The sequence below is a fragment of the Thunnus albacares genome, chromosome 23, assembly GCF_914725855.1.
Source record: "Thunnus albacares chromosome 23, fThuAlb1.1, whole genome shotgun sequence".
In the NCBI taxonomy this organism is placed as follows: Eukaryota; Metazoa; Chordata; class Actinopteri; order Scombriformes; family Scombridae; genus Thunnus; species Thunnus albacares.
The window spans coordinates 17,698,241-17,715,810 of record NC_058128.1 but is presented as its reverse complement, the minus strand read 5'-3'; the positions used below and the strand labels follow the sequence as shown (position 1 = coordinate 17,715,810).

The 17,570-nt window shown below is 39.2% G+C and overlaps 1 protein-coding gene across 3 annotated transcripts in view; it reads left to right on the top strand.

The window, feature by feature from the left end:
* Positions 1-17,570, top strand: part of LOC122974862 (proton myo-inositol cotransporter-like) — a 68,442-nt gene that overhangs the window by 29,974 nt on the left and 20,898 nt on the right. For all 3 annotated transcript variants that reach the window (XM_044342886.1, XM_044342885.1, XM_044342884.1), the window contains one exon: positions 11,490-11,598. In XM_044342886.1, coding sequence (XP_044198821.1) covers positions 11,490-11,598 — 109 coding nt within the window. The remainder of the gene's footprint in view (positions 1-11,489; positions 11,599-17,570) is intronic.

The window sequence follows — 17,570 nt, the reverse complement described above, 5'->3', positions numbered from 1 at the left end:
AGTCGGGCATGGATTTGCTACCTTTACATTCTTTCAGAGACTTTGTTTTGAGCAAGGCTGTCTAAAGGCTGTCTTGGCACATCAAGAACCGCTGTCTCGTCTCTGTGTGCGACAGTTGTTCAGTACAAGTGTTACTAAAACCCACTCAGTTTGTCTCAAGGCTGCTCAGACAAGAGGTTGAGAGTGACTCAAGCAAAGAGGACACTGTTGAAAAAGATTTTTGACAAGATCAAATGTAAGAACTTCTTTTCCACTAAACTCCCTTTTTGTCTCCTGGTGAACATTTTGAAACATGGTGCTGCTAAAACTGTGATAGCAGCTGTGTCATAGCAGATGCCAAGTTAGAAGTTCCCTACCTTGTGCTATTATTGCAATAACACATCGTAAATAATCACAATAATAATAAAAAGTTCCTATTTAAATCATTTTAGCTTAAACATTAAGAAGTCATGGCAGTTAAAACAGCAGCGGGTTAAATATGGATGACAGCCAGTCAATTGCTGTTTCCAATGACAACAGATCCTTTTTTCCCCCTGTGGCTCTTCTCTCACCTCATTTTAACTCCTAGCACTATGGTAGCAGCTTGTTTTCCCTTCTTTCATTCCCTCTCCTTTCCTTTCTTTTCCTTTCCTCTCTTCTCATATGTTAAAATATACAACCAATTAAACTGATCAGATTGAGATCACATGTCACCAGCAGGCATGAAGGCCATCTTTGCACCTTGTGAAACACAGATTACACTTTGCACCCCTGCTGCTTTTCACCAATGAGTCTCTTAGAAACGCTGATGTCGCCAATCACTCTGCTTTTGTAAGTTGTGTTTGGTATTACTCGTCTTTTACACAGATTGGCGCACAGATTGGTCCCACTGTCTGCATTGAAAATATGTGCCATCTGCTTAGTGATTGACTCTTGACTGGAGTGGAAGACTGAGAAATCATATCCCTCTTGCCATTATTATCTTTCACCTATCATTTCAATTATATTCAATTCAGTTTCAGTCATTTGTATTCAGATTTATTTTACGTAGAACGGTTCAGATGATGCACAGCGCTCCACAGAACAGCCAGGAAATGAAATCACTATAAAGAACTATAAAGATGTAGAAATCTAGAAAGATAATGTACAATTTCAGACCTGAGGAACAAACTCGCTGCTGAAAGTACTACCTGCTGCAAATTATTAGGTCTGGTTGGCTTAACAAGGGGACTGTCACCTGCAGAGGGAGTAAAGAAAGTAAAGATGTTGTATGCAGCACTTTTGAAAAAGTTACAAATTGATTTACATTAAAACGATTAAATATCAAACAGGAAAGATAATTACAACAAAATAGAATTTACAAAACAGAAAAATAAATACAATAAAAGTGAGTTTTTAGAAGTTTTTTTAAATTTTAGTTGGACTGGATAATCTAAAGGCCAATTCATAGTTTCTGAGTCCACGTGATATAAATTTTGCCATTTGCCCCTGTCTAATGTGGATGTCCGTGCCCCACATTTCTGACTATCCACACTACAACTGCACTTGTTTCGTGTATTGTACAGTTTCCTGTTCCTTGGTCTTGTGCTCATTAAGTGGTTGCATCCACAATTTTCTTTTTTCGACTTTTTCTTGCTTTTCTGTCAAATACAACCAACAGAGGAACTTTACCTCTTGCACTAATGAGATCACCACCTTGTTTTCTAGTGCACATGCGTGTAATGCGTCCATGTACGCACACCCCTGATGGATCATGTCCACTCTCTGCATGCATGTTGCCAATTCATGTGGCATCCATGAATTGGCTTTAATAATAAGAGGTAAACTATTCCAAAATTTAGGACCAAAGACAGCAACTGCTGAGTCTGACCTCATCTAAAGTTGAGCTCTGGGAACATCCAGTAGACACCGATTAGCTGACCTGAAACTTTGAGTAACTATATAAACACAATTCAGAAATGTATTCAGGGGCTTCCCTTAGGAGGTCTTACTGTGAATTGTCCAAACTACAGTTTTATTTGACTTGTCTCTTGTTTTTAACATAGCTTTGTTAGTGTTAAAAAAAAAAAAAGTACAAATACATTTTTATAAATATGATGAGCTAGGTTTGGTGTCAATCCATGAAGTAGATGTTGAGCTATTTTACTGGATAATAGAAAACTTTGACCTGCTGGGGGTGCAGGTTAAAGGAAAAGTCAGTAGAAGTCATCCTCTGGGGACCATGAATCTTTGTACAAAATTTGATGTTAATCCGTCCAACTGTTGTTGAGATATTTCGAGCTGGACCAAAGTGGCGGACAGGCCTACCAACAGACAGACATTGCCGTTCTGAGACATCCATGAGTTTGTCTGGTTGAGTAGAAAAACTAAAGATCCCCAAATATCTAACTGTCCCCTTAAATCCTACTACTTAAAACCTGGTGCAAGCTGCACCATTGTTAGGATATTGTGCAAGAAAATATAATGAATAGTAACAATTTTTAAGCCTCTCACAACATTTTTCAACAGTTGACAAACTCACACTGGAGAGTTTGTGCGAGTCACCGCGCTGCAGAATAAGCAGCGAGACAAAGCAATAGAGACAAATACAGAACAAAAGAGCTTCTTTCTCCGAGCTCTCCACTCCGCTGTTCCCCTGTAGGTTTTAAGCAGCTTATTAATAATTGAGCGAGGAGAGTTGTGCGATGGCAGATCTATCATGATTCCCCCTCTGTGCCTGCCAGAAGCCCTGCATGGATAGATGGATATTGAACCAACCTCTTTCACACCCCCTAACTACAGTAATTTTGGGGGCTCAGGCAGGCCAGCTGTACTATTTCACTATTTTAAAAAAAAGTGATAATGAATTTCTGCCGGTGAAAAGTTGGCTCAGACTGTAGAAGAAAATCCATACATGCAAGATAAGACAGAATGGTGAAAAGATGCTGTGCATGTATCCAGTTATATTGTCGATCTCTACTGCAGAATAATATTATATGAAATGGTTAGTGTGTGTTTTCTGTGTGTGTTTGTTTCTGCCTGATTAGGCAGGAAATGACAAAAAATAGTTTTCTTTGAACTTTTTGCTGTGTTGCTTCTCATCTAATGACAGACAGCGTGTCTGCTGGGGAAGCTATGTAACCGCTGAATAATAGAAATCTCTGATGGAGTTTAAAAATGTATGCGCGCCTCTGTGTCGTGTCCTCCTCTCAACTTCAGGTAGCACCGTGTCTCTGCCAGCACAATCTGATTCTGGGTTACATAACCAGGCTTTGACTTTTCAACACTTTCAAAGCAAAATGGGAAAAGTTAGACTGTTTGTTCATTTCCATTTCTTTCCTTGTTTGTATCATCTACTTTCTTCAGCCTCCAGACAACAGAAATGACAAAAGCAACACGGCAGACGGACAGGGAAACCTGAAAGACAGCCTCCTGCGCTTTATTGATTGATTCCTTTGATGTGATTAGTTTCAAACCGGAGAGACGGTGGTTACAAGCAAGTGGAAACACTATTATCTTCAGTTGTGAGAGCAGCACCCCTTGATTCAAAGTTGTCTTTTGCTGCCTTTGTTTAGTACAACAAGAGTTAAGTGATGTTTTCAGGCTGCGTGAACACATTTCGAAACCTGCAACATCTTTTCATTGTTTTTATTGCTGGTGTATTACACTTTTTCATTAACTGATTAATCTGTTTGGTTGCCGAAATGTTGATTATATACAGTATATCAATGCTGAGTTTCTATAATATAGCAGCTCCATAGCTGTGGTTGTGTATCTCTGTCAGTTACTGTGTGTGTGACTCCATTCATTTATCCATCCATCCGTCTGTCTTACGTGTAGCTCCTGGCAACCGCTGGCCCCTCGGTGCCCTTAGATAAACACAGCTGCTCCACTGCGTCTGCAGACAGGAGTCTTGGCTGCTGACAAGATATGACCAGCGCCACTTAAAATGCAGTTTCTCCACAACGTTACAAGTCCAGAGAGATTCCCAATTATGCAGGAAAATCAATCGAGAGCCTTGCTCTCCAGAAAACATGCTACAATATTCTTAGATTTTGAAGCCCTATTCTGTGTTTCCACAACAGCATCTGTACTGTAATTGCTATCACATCTGTCATGTATATCACCAGATATGAGATGGTTTTACACAAATAGCTTCTTCATAATAATATCAAACCAACAGGTCACACATGCCATAAGCTTCACATATGAATACCATGCCTCCACTTGATATCAAGGCGGTCTAGTACTTAAAGAGTACAGAAATGAAGGCTTCCTCCAAACGTTTGATATAGCTAATAAAAAGGTAAAAAAAAAAACTGGAGAATACACCCGGAAGACTCCTTAGGTCAGAACATCACAGATCAAAAAGCTTGAGGACAGCAGTTTATGTTGCTATAATCTTACATAACATCAGTATTTAAAATACACCAAAATCTTTACTGGCACAGAGTTTACAGTCTTTAAAAATAATCATTAAGATGTTGTAATGTAATGTTAATGTCTGTTTCCCGTAATAATATTCAAAACAATCTAAACAGAGCTTTAAGAGTGACTTAACACCCCCTAAAACTCTTGTCTTTGCTGACCTCAAGTGGGCAGCATGAGACACCGTGGCGTGGGCTTCCGCAGATGGCGTGCGAGCTACGAGCATGCGCAGAGGCGTTAATGGCTGTTTCATATATGTGTACAAACATAAGAGAGGTTTGAATGTTCTCAGCTAACTCTTGGTAAGAGAGCAAATAAACACATTTTCCAAAATTCCAAAAACTATTACTTTAACATGAAGGTATTCTTGTATAAAAGCTTGGCCTTGTATAGCTTTAAGAGACATTAAGCTTGATTAGATAGTGGCTATTTAGTTGTAACATTAACATTTTAGAAACAGCAGTTTCTTTGTAATTTAGTGAAAGAACAAAATTTGCTGCACAGCAGTTCCATAAACACCCACTGCAGTGATAGACCTCATTTCTATTCTCTATTAGTGCTGACCTTCTGTTCTGATCTTGTCTGTGTTGAGTGCGAGATGTCATGATCCTGCTCTGATGAGGAAGCAGAGAAGAGGTGAGAAAGGAAGTATGTGGAAGAAATAATTAGAGGGGAGATGGGGGTTGAGGTAGGAGGGCTGCAGATTGCCTGCTCGGGCGTCAGTCCTTGATTGCAGCCCGCTCGGTTACATAAGTGAACCCCACTTCCAGCCACTTACTTGCTGCGGACAGGGTGATTGAATGGATGGAAAGAGCTATTCCTGTCCACCTTAAAAGCGGCTGCATTCCTCTTTATAGACCGACTTCTATCGTTATAATTCCTCCTTTGCTTTCATCAACCGTCTCATTGGGCATCTTTGTTTCCTTGATTGGCCATTGTTCAACACCAGCTCCCCCCCAATACTGTTGACCGTTTATTGACCCATGGATTGAAATACATTTCACTTACGAAGGATTTACAAATCAATACGGGAATCAGTAATCCTTAATCCTGTGGGTGGATCCCTGCCAATGTTCTTGGAAAGAGCGCTGCCTTCTCACTCTTAGTTCCTCTCCTCTAGTTTTCCTCTGCTGTATACTTTGATTAGGCTGACTGTGCCACGTCTTTGACACATGAATAAAAAGAAACATCTGACAGGACAAGCGGAGCTAAACGAGCGCTTTAATTGGCCGTGGTGGTTGTTATGCGGAGAAGTTGGGGTGTTTCCTGAAAGCAGGTAGCCGTGGAGAAGAGCTAAATGAAGATTCCTCCACTGAATATCAAAAAGGAGGAGAAGAAGAAGAGGGAGACGTAACTTGTTCTCATTAACCTTTGTGCTTCATACTAAAGAACAAAAATGTCTTTGTCAGAAAACTGCTATGTAAATATTATATGTTAATATTATTTTCCAATTTACCAAAACATCACATCACATCAAAAATGATCCTAAAACTGCCATAAAAATACTATATATAAATATGATTTTCCACTTTTACTGAGTAAAATGTTTTAACTAACTTTAGTCCACTGCCAAATATTCATTAACTTTCAGAATTTTAACCCTTCAAATGTCAGTTTGTTTACATAATGCCACTGTTGTTTTTTATGAAAAAAACACAAAAAATGAATTATTTTCTGTATACTTATTGCTAGAGAGAGTTTTTTCACAGTCTGGGGAAATGTTGATCAACAACAACATTGATTTTGGGGCCTTTTTTAAAAAATTTTGTGCAGAGTCAGACCAAAGATACATCACACTTGTAGGACATAAATGTTTCCTTCCCAAAACTGATATACTATATAAATATACAAAATATTGAAATTATTTTCCACTTTCACTATATTATTTCTTAACCAACATCAGTCCTCAGAATAACCAACAAATATTCATTCATTTTCAGAATTATTTATTACATATCACAGTCTGGGATATGTCAGTGATTAGCAACAGCATTGGTTTTGATGTGTTATTATTTTTTGTGCAGTGTCAGGTTTAAAAAAAACATCACATCACATCAAAAATTATCCTAAAACCTCTCCCATAAAAATACTATATATTAATATTATTTCCCACTTTTACTAAATAAAATTTTTTAACCAGCTTCAGTCCTGATTATTAGTACTAAATATTCATTGATTTTCAGAATTTTAACCGTTTAAATTCCAGTTTTTGAGGGAGAAAGACAGGGAGGGGGGGAATTGTGACCTTCAGTACCATATAATTTCTATCTCTCTAGCTGCACACACACACACACTATGTTCTGACTGAAAACTACTGTGAATAACAGCCTGCAGATACAAAATGATAATGTTTCTTACCACGGCACCAATATATGTATCTTGTGTGAAATGTTAAAAGCATCTCAGAAATGGCATTTCAGGCTTAAGCCAGTCTAATTTTTGTTAACAGTGATTATCCATCCTCTGGACCCTTGTATGCTCAAAGTCCTCTTGCGGAAAGTGTTATTCTAATAACAGGTGTAGGCAGTAATGAAGACTAGTAATGAACACCTTGAAAAAACTATAGGATTCGGTTTCAAATCTGTCAGTGCTAATTCATTTTGTCTCACACTCACATCATTTTAGTTGCATACATTTGCTACATTGGCATGTAGTGCTCCATAATACAGCAGTAGTGCCCCTAGTGGAAACCAGGAAAATAGCATGTATTTGCCCCGTAGGGTAACATGAGAAAATATCTCAATCTGGTAGATAATAGTAAAAACTACAATTTTGAAGCCAGGGCTCTAGATTGAAAGCCTGATATAATAGAATGAATGATTTTATGCTGTAATGGCCATGGGATCAAATATTATGGTTTTTTATGGTTTTAAATGGGACATTTTTGTCCATAAGGATCTGAGTGTCTTTATTTTGGCTACACAGTTTATTATAGACTTGTTATAGGAGCTGAGGTTGAACTTCCAAAATTTGAAAAAAAATCCACATCCTTGTCAAAATCTATGCCGGACATGCTAACACAATCAAAATGATCAAAAAATCGCAAATTATAAAGCCAAAAATGTCCCTAGTGAGGCAAACACATCCCAGGCTCCCCTTGCTCACTACAGTTCAGCGTTTGACACCATAGCTCCCTCCAGGCTCGTCACAAAGTTCGAGGACCTGGGATTAAACACCTCACCTCACAGACCCCAGGTAGTGAGGGTAGGCAGACATACCTCTTCTACCCTTATCCTTAACACCAGAGCACCCCAAGGCTGCGTTTTGAGCCCCCCTGCTGTACTCCCTGTACACACACAACTGTGTAGCCACTTTTGACTCCAACACCAGCATCAAGTTTGGTGACAACACAGCTGTGGTGGGCCTGATCACAGATAACACTTAAAAGACCTACCTGAAGGAAGTAGAGGACTTGACCCACTAATGTCAGGACAACAACCTACTCCTGAAAGTCAGCAGGACTAAGGAGCTGATAGTGGACTTTGGGAAGAAGCAGGGAAGTACCTACGCCCCCCTTAATATCAATGGGTCCTTGTTGGAGAGGGTGGACAGCTTCAAGAACCTTGGTGTCCACATCACCGAGGGCCTGACCTGGACACTGTATACTGACTCAGTGGTGAGAAAGGCAAGGCAGAGATTGTTTCACCTCAGATGCTTGAGGAAAATTTTGGGTATCCCCTCAGATACTGAGGAATTTCACTATTTCAACCCACCCTCACCTTACCATCCGTCCAATCATACACATATATTTATTACTATTCCTATTCTTTTTAAACTTTTTTTAATGCACAAATTGAAGGAACTGGTGGGATTACATTTCACTGTGATTGAACCTTATATGATCACAAATAAACTTGATTGACTGTACAAAAAAAACGTATCATGGTCTTAGAGTGAGGCTATCAGTATTTGCTGGATTGAATGCTGATAAGATGTGAAATCAAAGGGGATCTGTGCAGGTAGTGATGGTGGAGAAATGATCACAGAGCCCATGTGGGTAGATTGACATAAGAAAAGACAGTCATGCCTTTGTAGTGAGCTTCATAGGTGTGTGTGTGTGCCGTCCAAATTCAGGTTTTATGTGTTTTACAAATGCATTCAGTGCTCAGATCTCATACGAACAGGTATATCATGATATTTATGAATTATGTTTGAATTCAGCTAATTGCACTACTATTGCAGTATGGACTAAATGAAATATACAAATAAACAAAGCAGATAAAGCTGGGTTCAATGTGGAAAACTGACATGCAATTACGGTAGTTCTGTGAGACTTAATCAGTGTGCTTGTGGCTTGCTGGTAGCTCGCTGGCTTGTTTTTCAATGCCATCCTTCTTTTTCAATATCTCATCTGATTAAATTACAGCTGGGTGGTGTTCAGCTGAGGAAATGAAGCTGTGCATTTTGTGTGTTTGTGCATGTATGTGTGCACATACAGTATTTAATTTTACTTGTGTGAATATGCTTGCATATGTTGTGTTTTTTTTTAACCCTTTGGTGATTGACCTGTGTTTGAAACAGACAAAGAGAGCAAGAGAGAAAAAAGATCTTGTGTCAGTGTGATTGATCGCATCTGAATGCTTGTGTGTTTGGCTGAGTAAATTTAGCTGTTCTTCAGGCGGCCATCAGGTCTCTACTCTCTTGATAGTTGAGCTCGGCCCATGAATCCTGATTTCCCTGTCGGCTAATCAGATAACAGTCCTCTGCTCTGGTCTCTGGGGATCAACCAATCACACTCCACCAGGTTAGCACTATGGAAATGGCTCAGCCCATAAACGCATCACTTCCTCTTCACTATCTGAGGTTGGAGCCCTGCTTCACCTTAAAGATTGACTTTAAAACGGAGTTAAACTACTCATGGGAAATATACAGTAGCTTATTAAGAAACCCAATTCCAACAAAACTCAGAACTACTTATGATGTTCAAAAATAAACTTTTGAATAAACAAACTTCCGTTACTGCGAAAATAGAGTTGAACAAAAACCATCTAAAAACCATCTAATCTCAAATATTCTATGCAATATTTGATGAAATATTTGATTATTTTGGTATAGCGACAACTGCACAAATGTGTGGAGTGATTTGACGGTTACATACTGTACAGTAGGTGAGGGTGTTAATAGTATGATATTGTCATATGCTTGACCAACATCTGGCCTGGCATACATGTGAGAACTGAGTAAACTGAGTAATTTATTTTAATTACTCTGTGATACAAGACATATTTCATTATTGTTGCAGAAAATAGGCATGTCTCTATCTGGAAAAGCAACGAGAATTCTCATTATTTCTTGCCACAGAGGATATAATTGCATAAAAGATTCTGTTACATCAAGTCTGATGATTCCACATATGCATGACACAATGTTTTATCAGAATGTAATGTTAGCAAAAGCATGGAGAAAATAAATACAGATTGAGATATGTGAAACGTATGGGGAAAAAAGGGGTTAATAGAGGCTAAATGCAAGGGTTTATGAAAATTACAAGTCATAATGTTATGCTTCTCACTGCTTCAGTGCACCGCTTTTCAGCTTTGTGAAAATTGCCTCTCATTTCTTCAAAAAAGGACATGAAACGGCTTCTGCAGTGAAAACATGGACAAATAGGCAAAAGTTAAAAAGCTGCTTTCACAATATCAGAATTGAAAAGAATCAAAGATGATAATGTCCTTCTAAGAAGTGATGGGCGGCCATCAAAAAGAAAAGCTTAAGTGTGTTTGTGTGGCTACAATGTCAGCAGGGGACTCCTTTACTGAGTCTGGTCTGCTTGTCAAACAGCTAAAGGAGATGTTCACTGGTCCAGAGTCCTCCCACACACAGCTGCTCCCAAATAATCAGCCTGTGTGTGTCTGTGTGTGTGATTTCATATTTGCAGGCTCATGCATCCTCGTTATGAAATGTTTGTATGTGCTTGTGTTTGCACCGTCACTTGTGTATCTTGGCACAGAGTTACACCTTACCTGTGCATTTCTTTGTGTCTGTGTGTGTTCAGGCTTGTTTGTCTGATCTCTCGGCATTCTGTATGTCTACCTCTTTATCCGACAGCTCTCATCCTATTAAGACTTCTATTCCCAAAGGAACCACTTGTCTGTGTATATTGAAGATCACAGTCTGGTTCTGCTGCTGAGCCAAGTGGGACTCCATGAGGCCAAAGCGGGCATCAAATATTTGTTTCATCCCAAACCAAGATATTCACCATCTGAAAGAGAGGAGGAGGCAGCTAATGTGTTATGCTGATCCTCAAGAGGGAAATTTTACACTTACACTTTCCCTGCCCTTAAGGGAGCTCAGTATCTAGGGAGCTTCCATTATGAGGACATCATAACTTATTATGCAAACCTGATGTCAAAATAATAAATATATTATGAATAAAGAAATTTATCATCAGCTAACAGAAGTGACAAGTGATTTCTGTATTTTGGGAAGCATGTTTCAATGTTGGTCCCATTAAATAAACTACAGGGATTGCATGTATTTGACAGATTAGCTAGAGTAAAAGTCAGTGGATCACCAAAGTGATCACAACTCATCCTGAAGGAGACCTTGAGTATTGCTGCCAGTTTGGCTAAATACTGGCTAAGAAGGCTTTGTTTTTATCTTGTTTTATCTAGCATTATGTGTCTTAAGAATGCATGATGTAACTTTATATCAAGATCTTCTCTTTCCTGATACTTCCTAAAGTATCAGATAATATGATCATCCAATAAAATGTGACATAGATTTTTTGGCCATCAAGCCAACCGCTCTTCAGTCAAACCCCTAATCGGGTCCCTCTGGGTGTTTTAGATCACACCGACCTCCTATTTCATGCAGACACACATTCAATCATAAGTTACGATGTCAAGGTCTATTCTCAGCTTTTAATGGCAAATTTGTCATTTAAAACTTCAAAAATTTAGAAATACTTCTGACAGTCTTGCCCTACTGTCTTGTTGCAACACCATTTCTGGTCAGCCATACCTATGTAGCATCAGGGGTCTTGTTCTTCTGCTGACATGTAGCTTGCTTTGCAATAAAACTCTATTAAAGCCTGTGTAATTTTTTGTATTGAAGTCATGCTGAGTTTGAAATTCCTGCTGTGCCTTTGCTTGTGTCTCCAGATGGCCCGGTGATCTGGCGGGTGCTGACCTACCCCCCCACACGACGAGCCCTCCTGGTGGGCTGTGGTCTTCAGATGTTCCAGCAGCTTTCAGGAATCAACACTGTCATGTGAGTCTAAACCTACTTTTAGCTCTGTCGTCCAGCACGGGTCCAAAGTTTACAGCATTAGCGTTGTGAGGTCAGCGGGTCCATCATGCAGCTTTGCATGAAACCACGTTTGCTGCTGAATTGGCTTTGAAAGTTTCACTATCCCAAAATAACAGATACCCACCACTGTGTGAGCTTGCTCTGCATTTGCTGCCATTGACTACTGGTCTATTATACATTCAATCTATCAGGGAGGAGCACACTACATTATTTCAAGCCTATTATTCTCCTGGTTTGGCCATGACAACAGCATAAAATAGGACATAATAAACCAAGGACAGTTGACATTTGTAGTCTTGAAGTGACGCTGTGATATTTTATTTATGTTCATATTCATGTCAGCATCCCTGGCTGCATTTATGCTGACCTTAGCCACAAAGACGTGTAGGAAAACAAAAATTATATACAGCAGAAGGTTTGTCATATTTAGGTGTAAAAACATCAACTATAATGTGGAAGTTGCCAAAAATAGTTTTTTTCTGACAGACTAGTAAGTGAGCACGAATCTGACCACACAACATCTGTTCTCCTTTGAAGCAAAGCTTTTCAAGTCCTGCCTCTGTTAGACCAGCTGAATCACTGGTCAAGTGCAATGCATGTTGACTAATGAGCCACTGTGTGTTCCCAGTAAAAGAAATGATCAGTGTCAAAAATCAATGCAGTTGCAAAATATAATGAGAAATAATCTGAATCAACGGCACAAGGCGTTATGAAAGAGGTTAATATTTGATAAAATCTATATCTGTTTAAACATTTTCTTTGAGGGTCTATACTGAAGCTCATATTCCATTATTTAACCTTGTTTTGGAAAGCTATAGAAGATAAATTGTTGCCAACATCTCTAACCTGTACGCGCAACTTAGCAAAACCTTCGAGTTTCTTGAAAATCCTTTTGTTTATAAGCCTGTAATTGCTCAAATTTGAACCTAAGTGAACCAGTAGAAATTCTACACAGTAAGACATGCAACACACATTTTCCCACAATGATTCTAACCAAAGACAGCAGTCAAGTGTTGAGTTTTCTTGCCAGCTGACTGCTCACAGCTACAGAACTGCACTTAAGCCAGCACCTTTTACAGACAACCTTATAATAAAGCATCATCTAGAGTAACTATAGGGTAGCATGATCTCTGCCTGAGCTATTATTGTGTTGAGAGGCTAATATTATCCAATACCTTACATACAGTACTGTACCTTAGATGTGTACAAGTTACAAGTTATGTGTACAACCTATTAAAACCTATTGAAACTGCATTACAAAAGCTGATCAGTGATTATTTATTGGTCCTTTAATGAGTGGAATCAGGAAAAATGTACCTGTGCCAGTAAGGCTTTGTGCCTTTGTCAGTTATCATTATTATATTTCAAAGTGGAGAGTCTCTACTGTTGCTAGATCATGTTGCCACTGAAAAGGAAAGTTCAAGTATGCTTTTATCATTTTAACCTCCAGGGTTAATCAGAACAATGATGATACTTGAATCTGTGTGTCACCGGCCTTCCCATTCAACACGAGAGATATCTAGACAGATGTACTTGGCTTAGTACCACAGTATTAAATCACAAAACATTTCGTTCATCCTTCATAACACATCACATACCGGGGATCAGCAGCCTCATCGCATTACTGCCCTAGCTTTTCTCTTTTATTCTTTTTATCTTTCCATCTGAGGAGATTGTGTCATCTGTCTCACTTCCCCTTTGAGATTAACTATATTACAGGCTCTGTAAACAATCTGTGGATATGTGCTGTTGCTTAGCAACCATCAGAGGTGAGAGCGATAGGATAAGCGTGAGCTTGTACGAGCGTTTGTACGCATGTGTGATTTAATGCATGAAATGTGACATTATGGGCTTTGTTGTGTGCGCATGTGCACCTGCGAGACTGCCTGTGACATGTGTTGTGTGATGTATGTGCTCTCATATGGATGTGTGTGGTAAGTAACTAACTGATAGCTGTTTGCAAATGTGTATGTTGAGATCTGAGTGGATTGACAGGTGAGGGAAGTGGATCACAAAGAAGAGAGATTCAGCTGTGGTTAGCAGAGGTGACACTCTGGATCTGTCAAAAAATCTCTTGTTTCTCTTCTGTTTCTGTCTCTCGCTGAATGTCTTTTTATTGACTGTCTACCTCTCTTACTGTATATTCATCTTCATCCTGCTGCCAACATTATGAACAGCAGAGGGGAGAGACTAAATCTGTCACGGCTCTGTCCCCATCACTCCATCTTTCTGTCTCTCTGCCAGTCCGTCTGACTGATTTCCAGCTTCTCTGAAAAGGTCCGCCTGCTAGTTAATCTGTGTCAGCACTGACCCATTTACACTGAGCATCGATATGTTTTCAATCAAGATGGTGTTAAGATTGTGTTGTTTACACCTGGCGCTAAAATGTGTCTCCGGTCTACAAATCAAAATCTGATTGTCCTTTTATTTGCAAGAATATTCACTGTGGGGAACTAAAATTGAAATTAAATACTTCATCCTGCTGACAATAATGTTTCGTTTTGTGTTGTTTGTTTGATTTGCTTGTTTTCTGGTTGGAAAAGCTTTACTTAGCTCCTGAAGGAGGACTGGAGATGTGTCCGACTAACAGTTTTTTGTACCACACTAGTACTATACCAATAAATACTATATTAGAAAGAATAATAAAGTTGGAAAGTCTTGTGTTATCCAATCATATTTCCAGAACAAAACAATGTCAAGTTATTTTTCTCTCAAACTATGAATAAGATTGTGCCCACGTCTTTCTATATGCACAAAGCAAAACTGCAGATTGATTAAGAAATTATTTTATTGGCATGTGTCCCTCAGGTTGTTCTGTACCGTTGGATACGTTTATAATCAATAGAGGCTGCAACAGACAGATAAAGGCAAGGCAAGTAACACCAAAAAACACCAGGAAAACTCACACAATATGACAGATGACCCAGGACACTAATAGGTGAAGAGCTGCAGCTGTGGAGGCAGGCAGCTGGTCAGGGCTGATGAGGGGATGAGCTACAGGTGTGCAGGGCTGCCTGTGTCCAAAACCGTTCACTATTTACTGTGTAGTCAATATTGTGTGTTTGCTGTTTTGTTACAGAATGTCTTGTGAGAATGAATATACCCTATATCCCACAATGCAATGTAAAAATGAGCACACAATGTATGGTCACTAACGTAAGAACAAACTATGTGCAGGCAGACCAAAAAAAGATATTTTTAGTGCAATGATTAAGGAAGGAAGTGCTTTAGCTACTGTACAAGTAATTGTCACTAACAGGGATTTTGAAGAGCAATGACCAAACCAGCATCTAATGGGCCTGAAGTGACATTTGCAGGAACATTTACATGCTGTTAAATGTGCTGCAGCTTAGCAGCTAATTAGCTATCTAGCCTACGAACTGACATTAGTGGTGTGCTTTTCCCCGGCGAATGTTTGTTTGGTAGCTCATTCAACAAGCTAACATGCAGAACAAGAGCTGTGTTCATGTTTGTAAGTTAGATAAGGAAGAGGCTTCAGCAGGAAAGCTGATGTGGGTTGTTGTTCAGAGTCTGTGGCCCTTGTGTTGTGTAGCAGGATGCTATCAGGCTCAGTGTGACCATCTGCCTGTGATAGAACACCACGTTATCGCTTTACGCATGATTTGATTTGCTGTATCGAAATAAAGACTCCAACTACGTAAGCGAATGATGGAATGGTATTTCATTGAAATAATGCAAAACTTGGAGACACAAATTAAAGAATTTAAAATATATTTTCTCCCTTTTGGTTTCTGATTTTTCCTCAAAAGAGAACACAGGACAAGTGATTTACAGAGCAGATATGTATGCTGTGGTAGACAAAAAAGGCAGAATATTTTCAGTTGGCTTTAAAAGGAGTAGATTACCATGATAACCCTATGTTGCACTGCCAGCCTGCTACAGAGCAGGTTAATCCTCTGAAGACCAGATCAAAACCTGACAAAAGCCCAACCACTGACCAATCTGCTCACTGGAAAAACTGAGTCATCATTCCTACAGGATCCAGACGTGGACAAAAGAGTTAAAAGTGACAAATGAAGACCAATGGATATTTTTATAGGTCAGTAGAATTAGTTTGATTTCCATGATAATTATATGAAAGAACAATTTTTACACAACCACAGGTCCACTCTGAGAGATAGTTTGTCAGAAACTCTGAACTCTGCTTCTTGCACATGCAGGTTCTCATGCTGGATCAGAAAATCTGGAGTTAACAGTTAACCAGTTAACTTGATAACAGCTTTGTTTGTTAATGTTATGATGTAAGAAAATATTGATCTGGTGTTCAACATTGATAAAATTTAGTGTACCATGTCTGTTCTGTCTAGCATTGCTGTCACTCACCTTGTGTACTTAACTCTCTATGCTTTGCCAACCTGTCTGTCTACCACCTGTCTTTTTGTTCCCATGCAAAGCTGCCAGTCTAGCCCCATTAGCTGGTAAAATATAAAAGAGGTCTGGGGAGCCAGTAAATCAGCCAAGTCTCCCTGTCCCCAGCTGCTTTCCCTGATTAAACCACCAGGCTGGCACAGAGAAAGACAGAGAAGGGCATTGAGAGAAGCTGGCAGGCTGGCAACAAAAAAAGCATATATTGTCTGTCACTCTGCTCTCTCAAGTTGAGCTGGGAGTTTGACAGGAATGGATTGATGGAGTTCACAGATTGTTTTTTTTCTTCCTCTGAGTCAAATATGCTCACACTGAGGGTACAGTCAAGTCCATATTAGCACATTGTTTCCCTCGATGTCCTCCCTTCAGTGAATTTCAAAGTAAAAGTTTTCTTCCAAACAGTGAGCCCTCCTTGTCTTCAGTAAAGGAATAAGGGCAAAGGATCAGCTGAAGTTGAAACTGAAAAGCTAACACAACCGATAAAACGAGTAAAGACAGCCTGCTTAGCCTTGAATGTCACAAATCCCCATGGTCATGAACGAATGAATGAAGAAAGATATTCCCATTATTTTCTTCTGTCATTCAGTACAGTCATCTAACAAATTTTCCTTAGATCCAACCTTTCAAATCTGACTCATTAAAGAGATAATTGCTCTTCTGAGAAACATTTGTATATCCGTGGAATATTCTTACAGATAATTGGAAAAAAAACTCCTGATATGTCACTGTGATCTCATAAGAATTTGTTCACTCCAACATGAATTCAATCAAAACAGCAGTGGAAGCAGACAGTCAGGCAGACTCTGCCTTTCTTTATAGAACAGGGTCATGGATATTAAATTATTATGAGATCTGGAATACATTTATTGCAATGAAATGTGCTCACCCAAGGCACATGCCATGATACGTTTGACCCACTGGTGTCATAGTTTATGCTGTGGACTTCATTGCAGATTGTTTCCGTTTTTTATACCTTTCAGTTAGTTTTATGCTCATTGAGTGTCTGCATTGACTGTCTTGTTGTTAAAGCATGACATAAAATAAATTATAGCCTAAAAAGGGTTTTTTTGGCAACAAAATCATCAAAATAATTTGGTCTGGATCAATAGTTCAGTGCATTTTTTTTAATTCTTGATCTGTCTGTGTTTGGAGGTCAGAGTTGTTCGATAATTGGGATGGCTCAGGTGCACAGAAAGGGGGAGGCGGTATACGGAGAGGGTGGCAGACTGACAGAAAGAGAAAATTGTGACAGAGGGGCTGTAAAGTAGAGCAAGGGCACAATGGAGCCAGACCACTCTCATGAGAGTGATGTGAATCCAGTGGTCACTCATCATACAGTATCCTACTGAGATCTCTTTTCAGCCTTTACTCAACATACAGCGCACGAGATCAACAGATTTCTGTCCAACAGAAAATTTAAATTGATCAGGGTACTCTTTTCCTGCTTATACTTATAATCCTACACTTTAAATAAAATTGCAATAAGTTTCAGAGCCATAAGTGCTTAATATTCCTATGACCATATTTTTTGAGGCCAAGGCAGACGG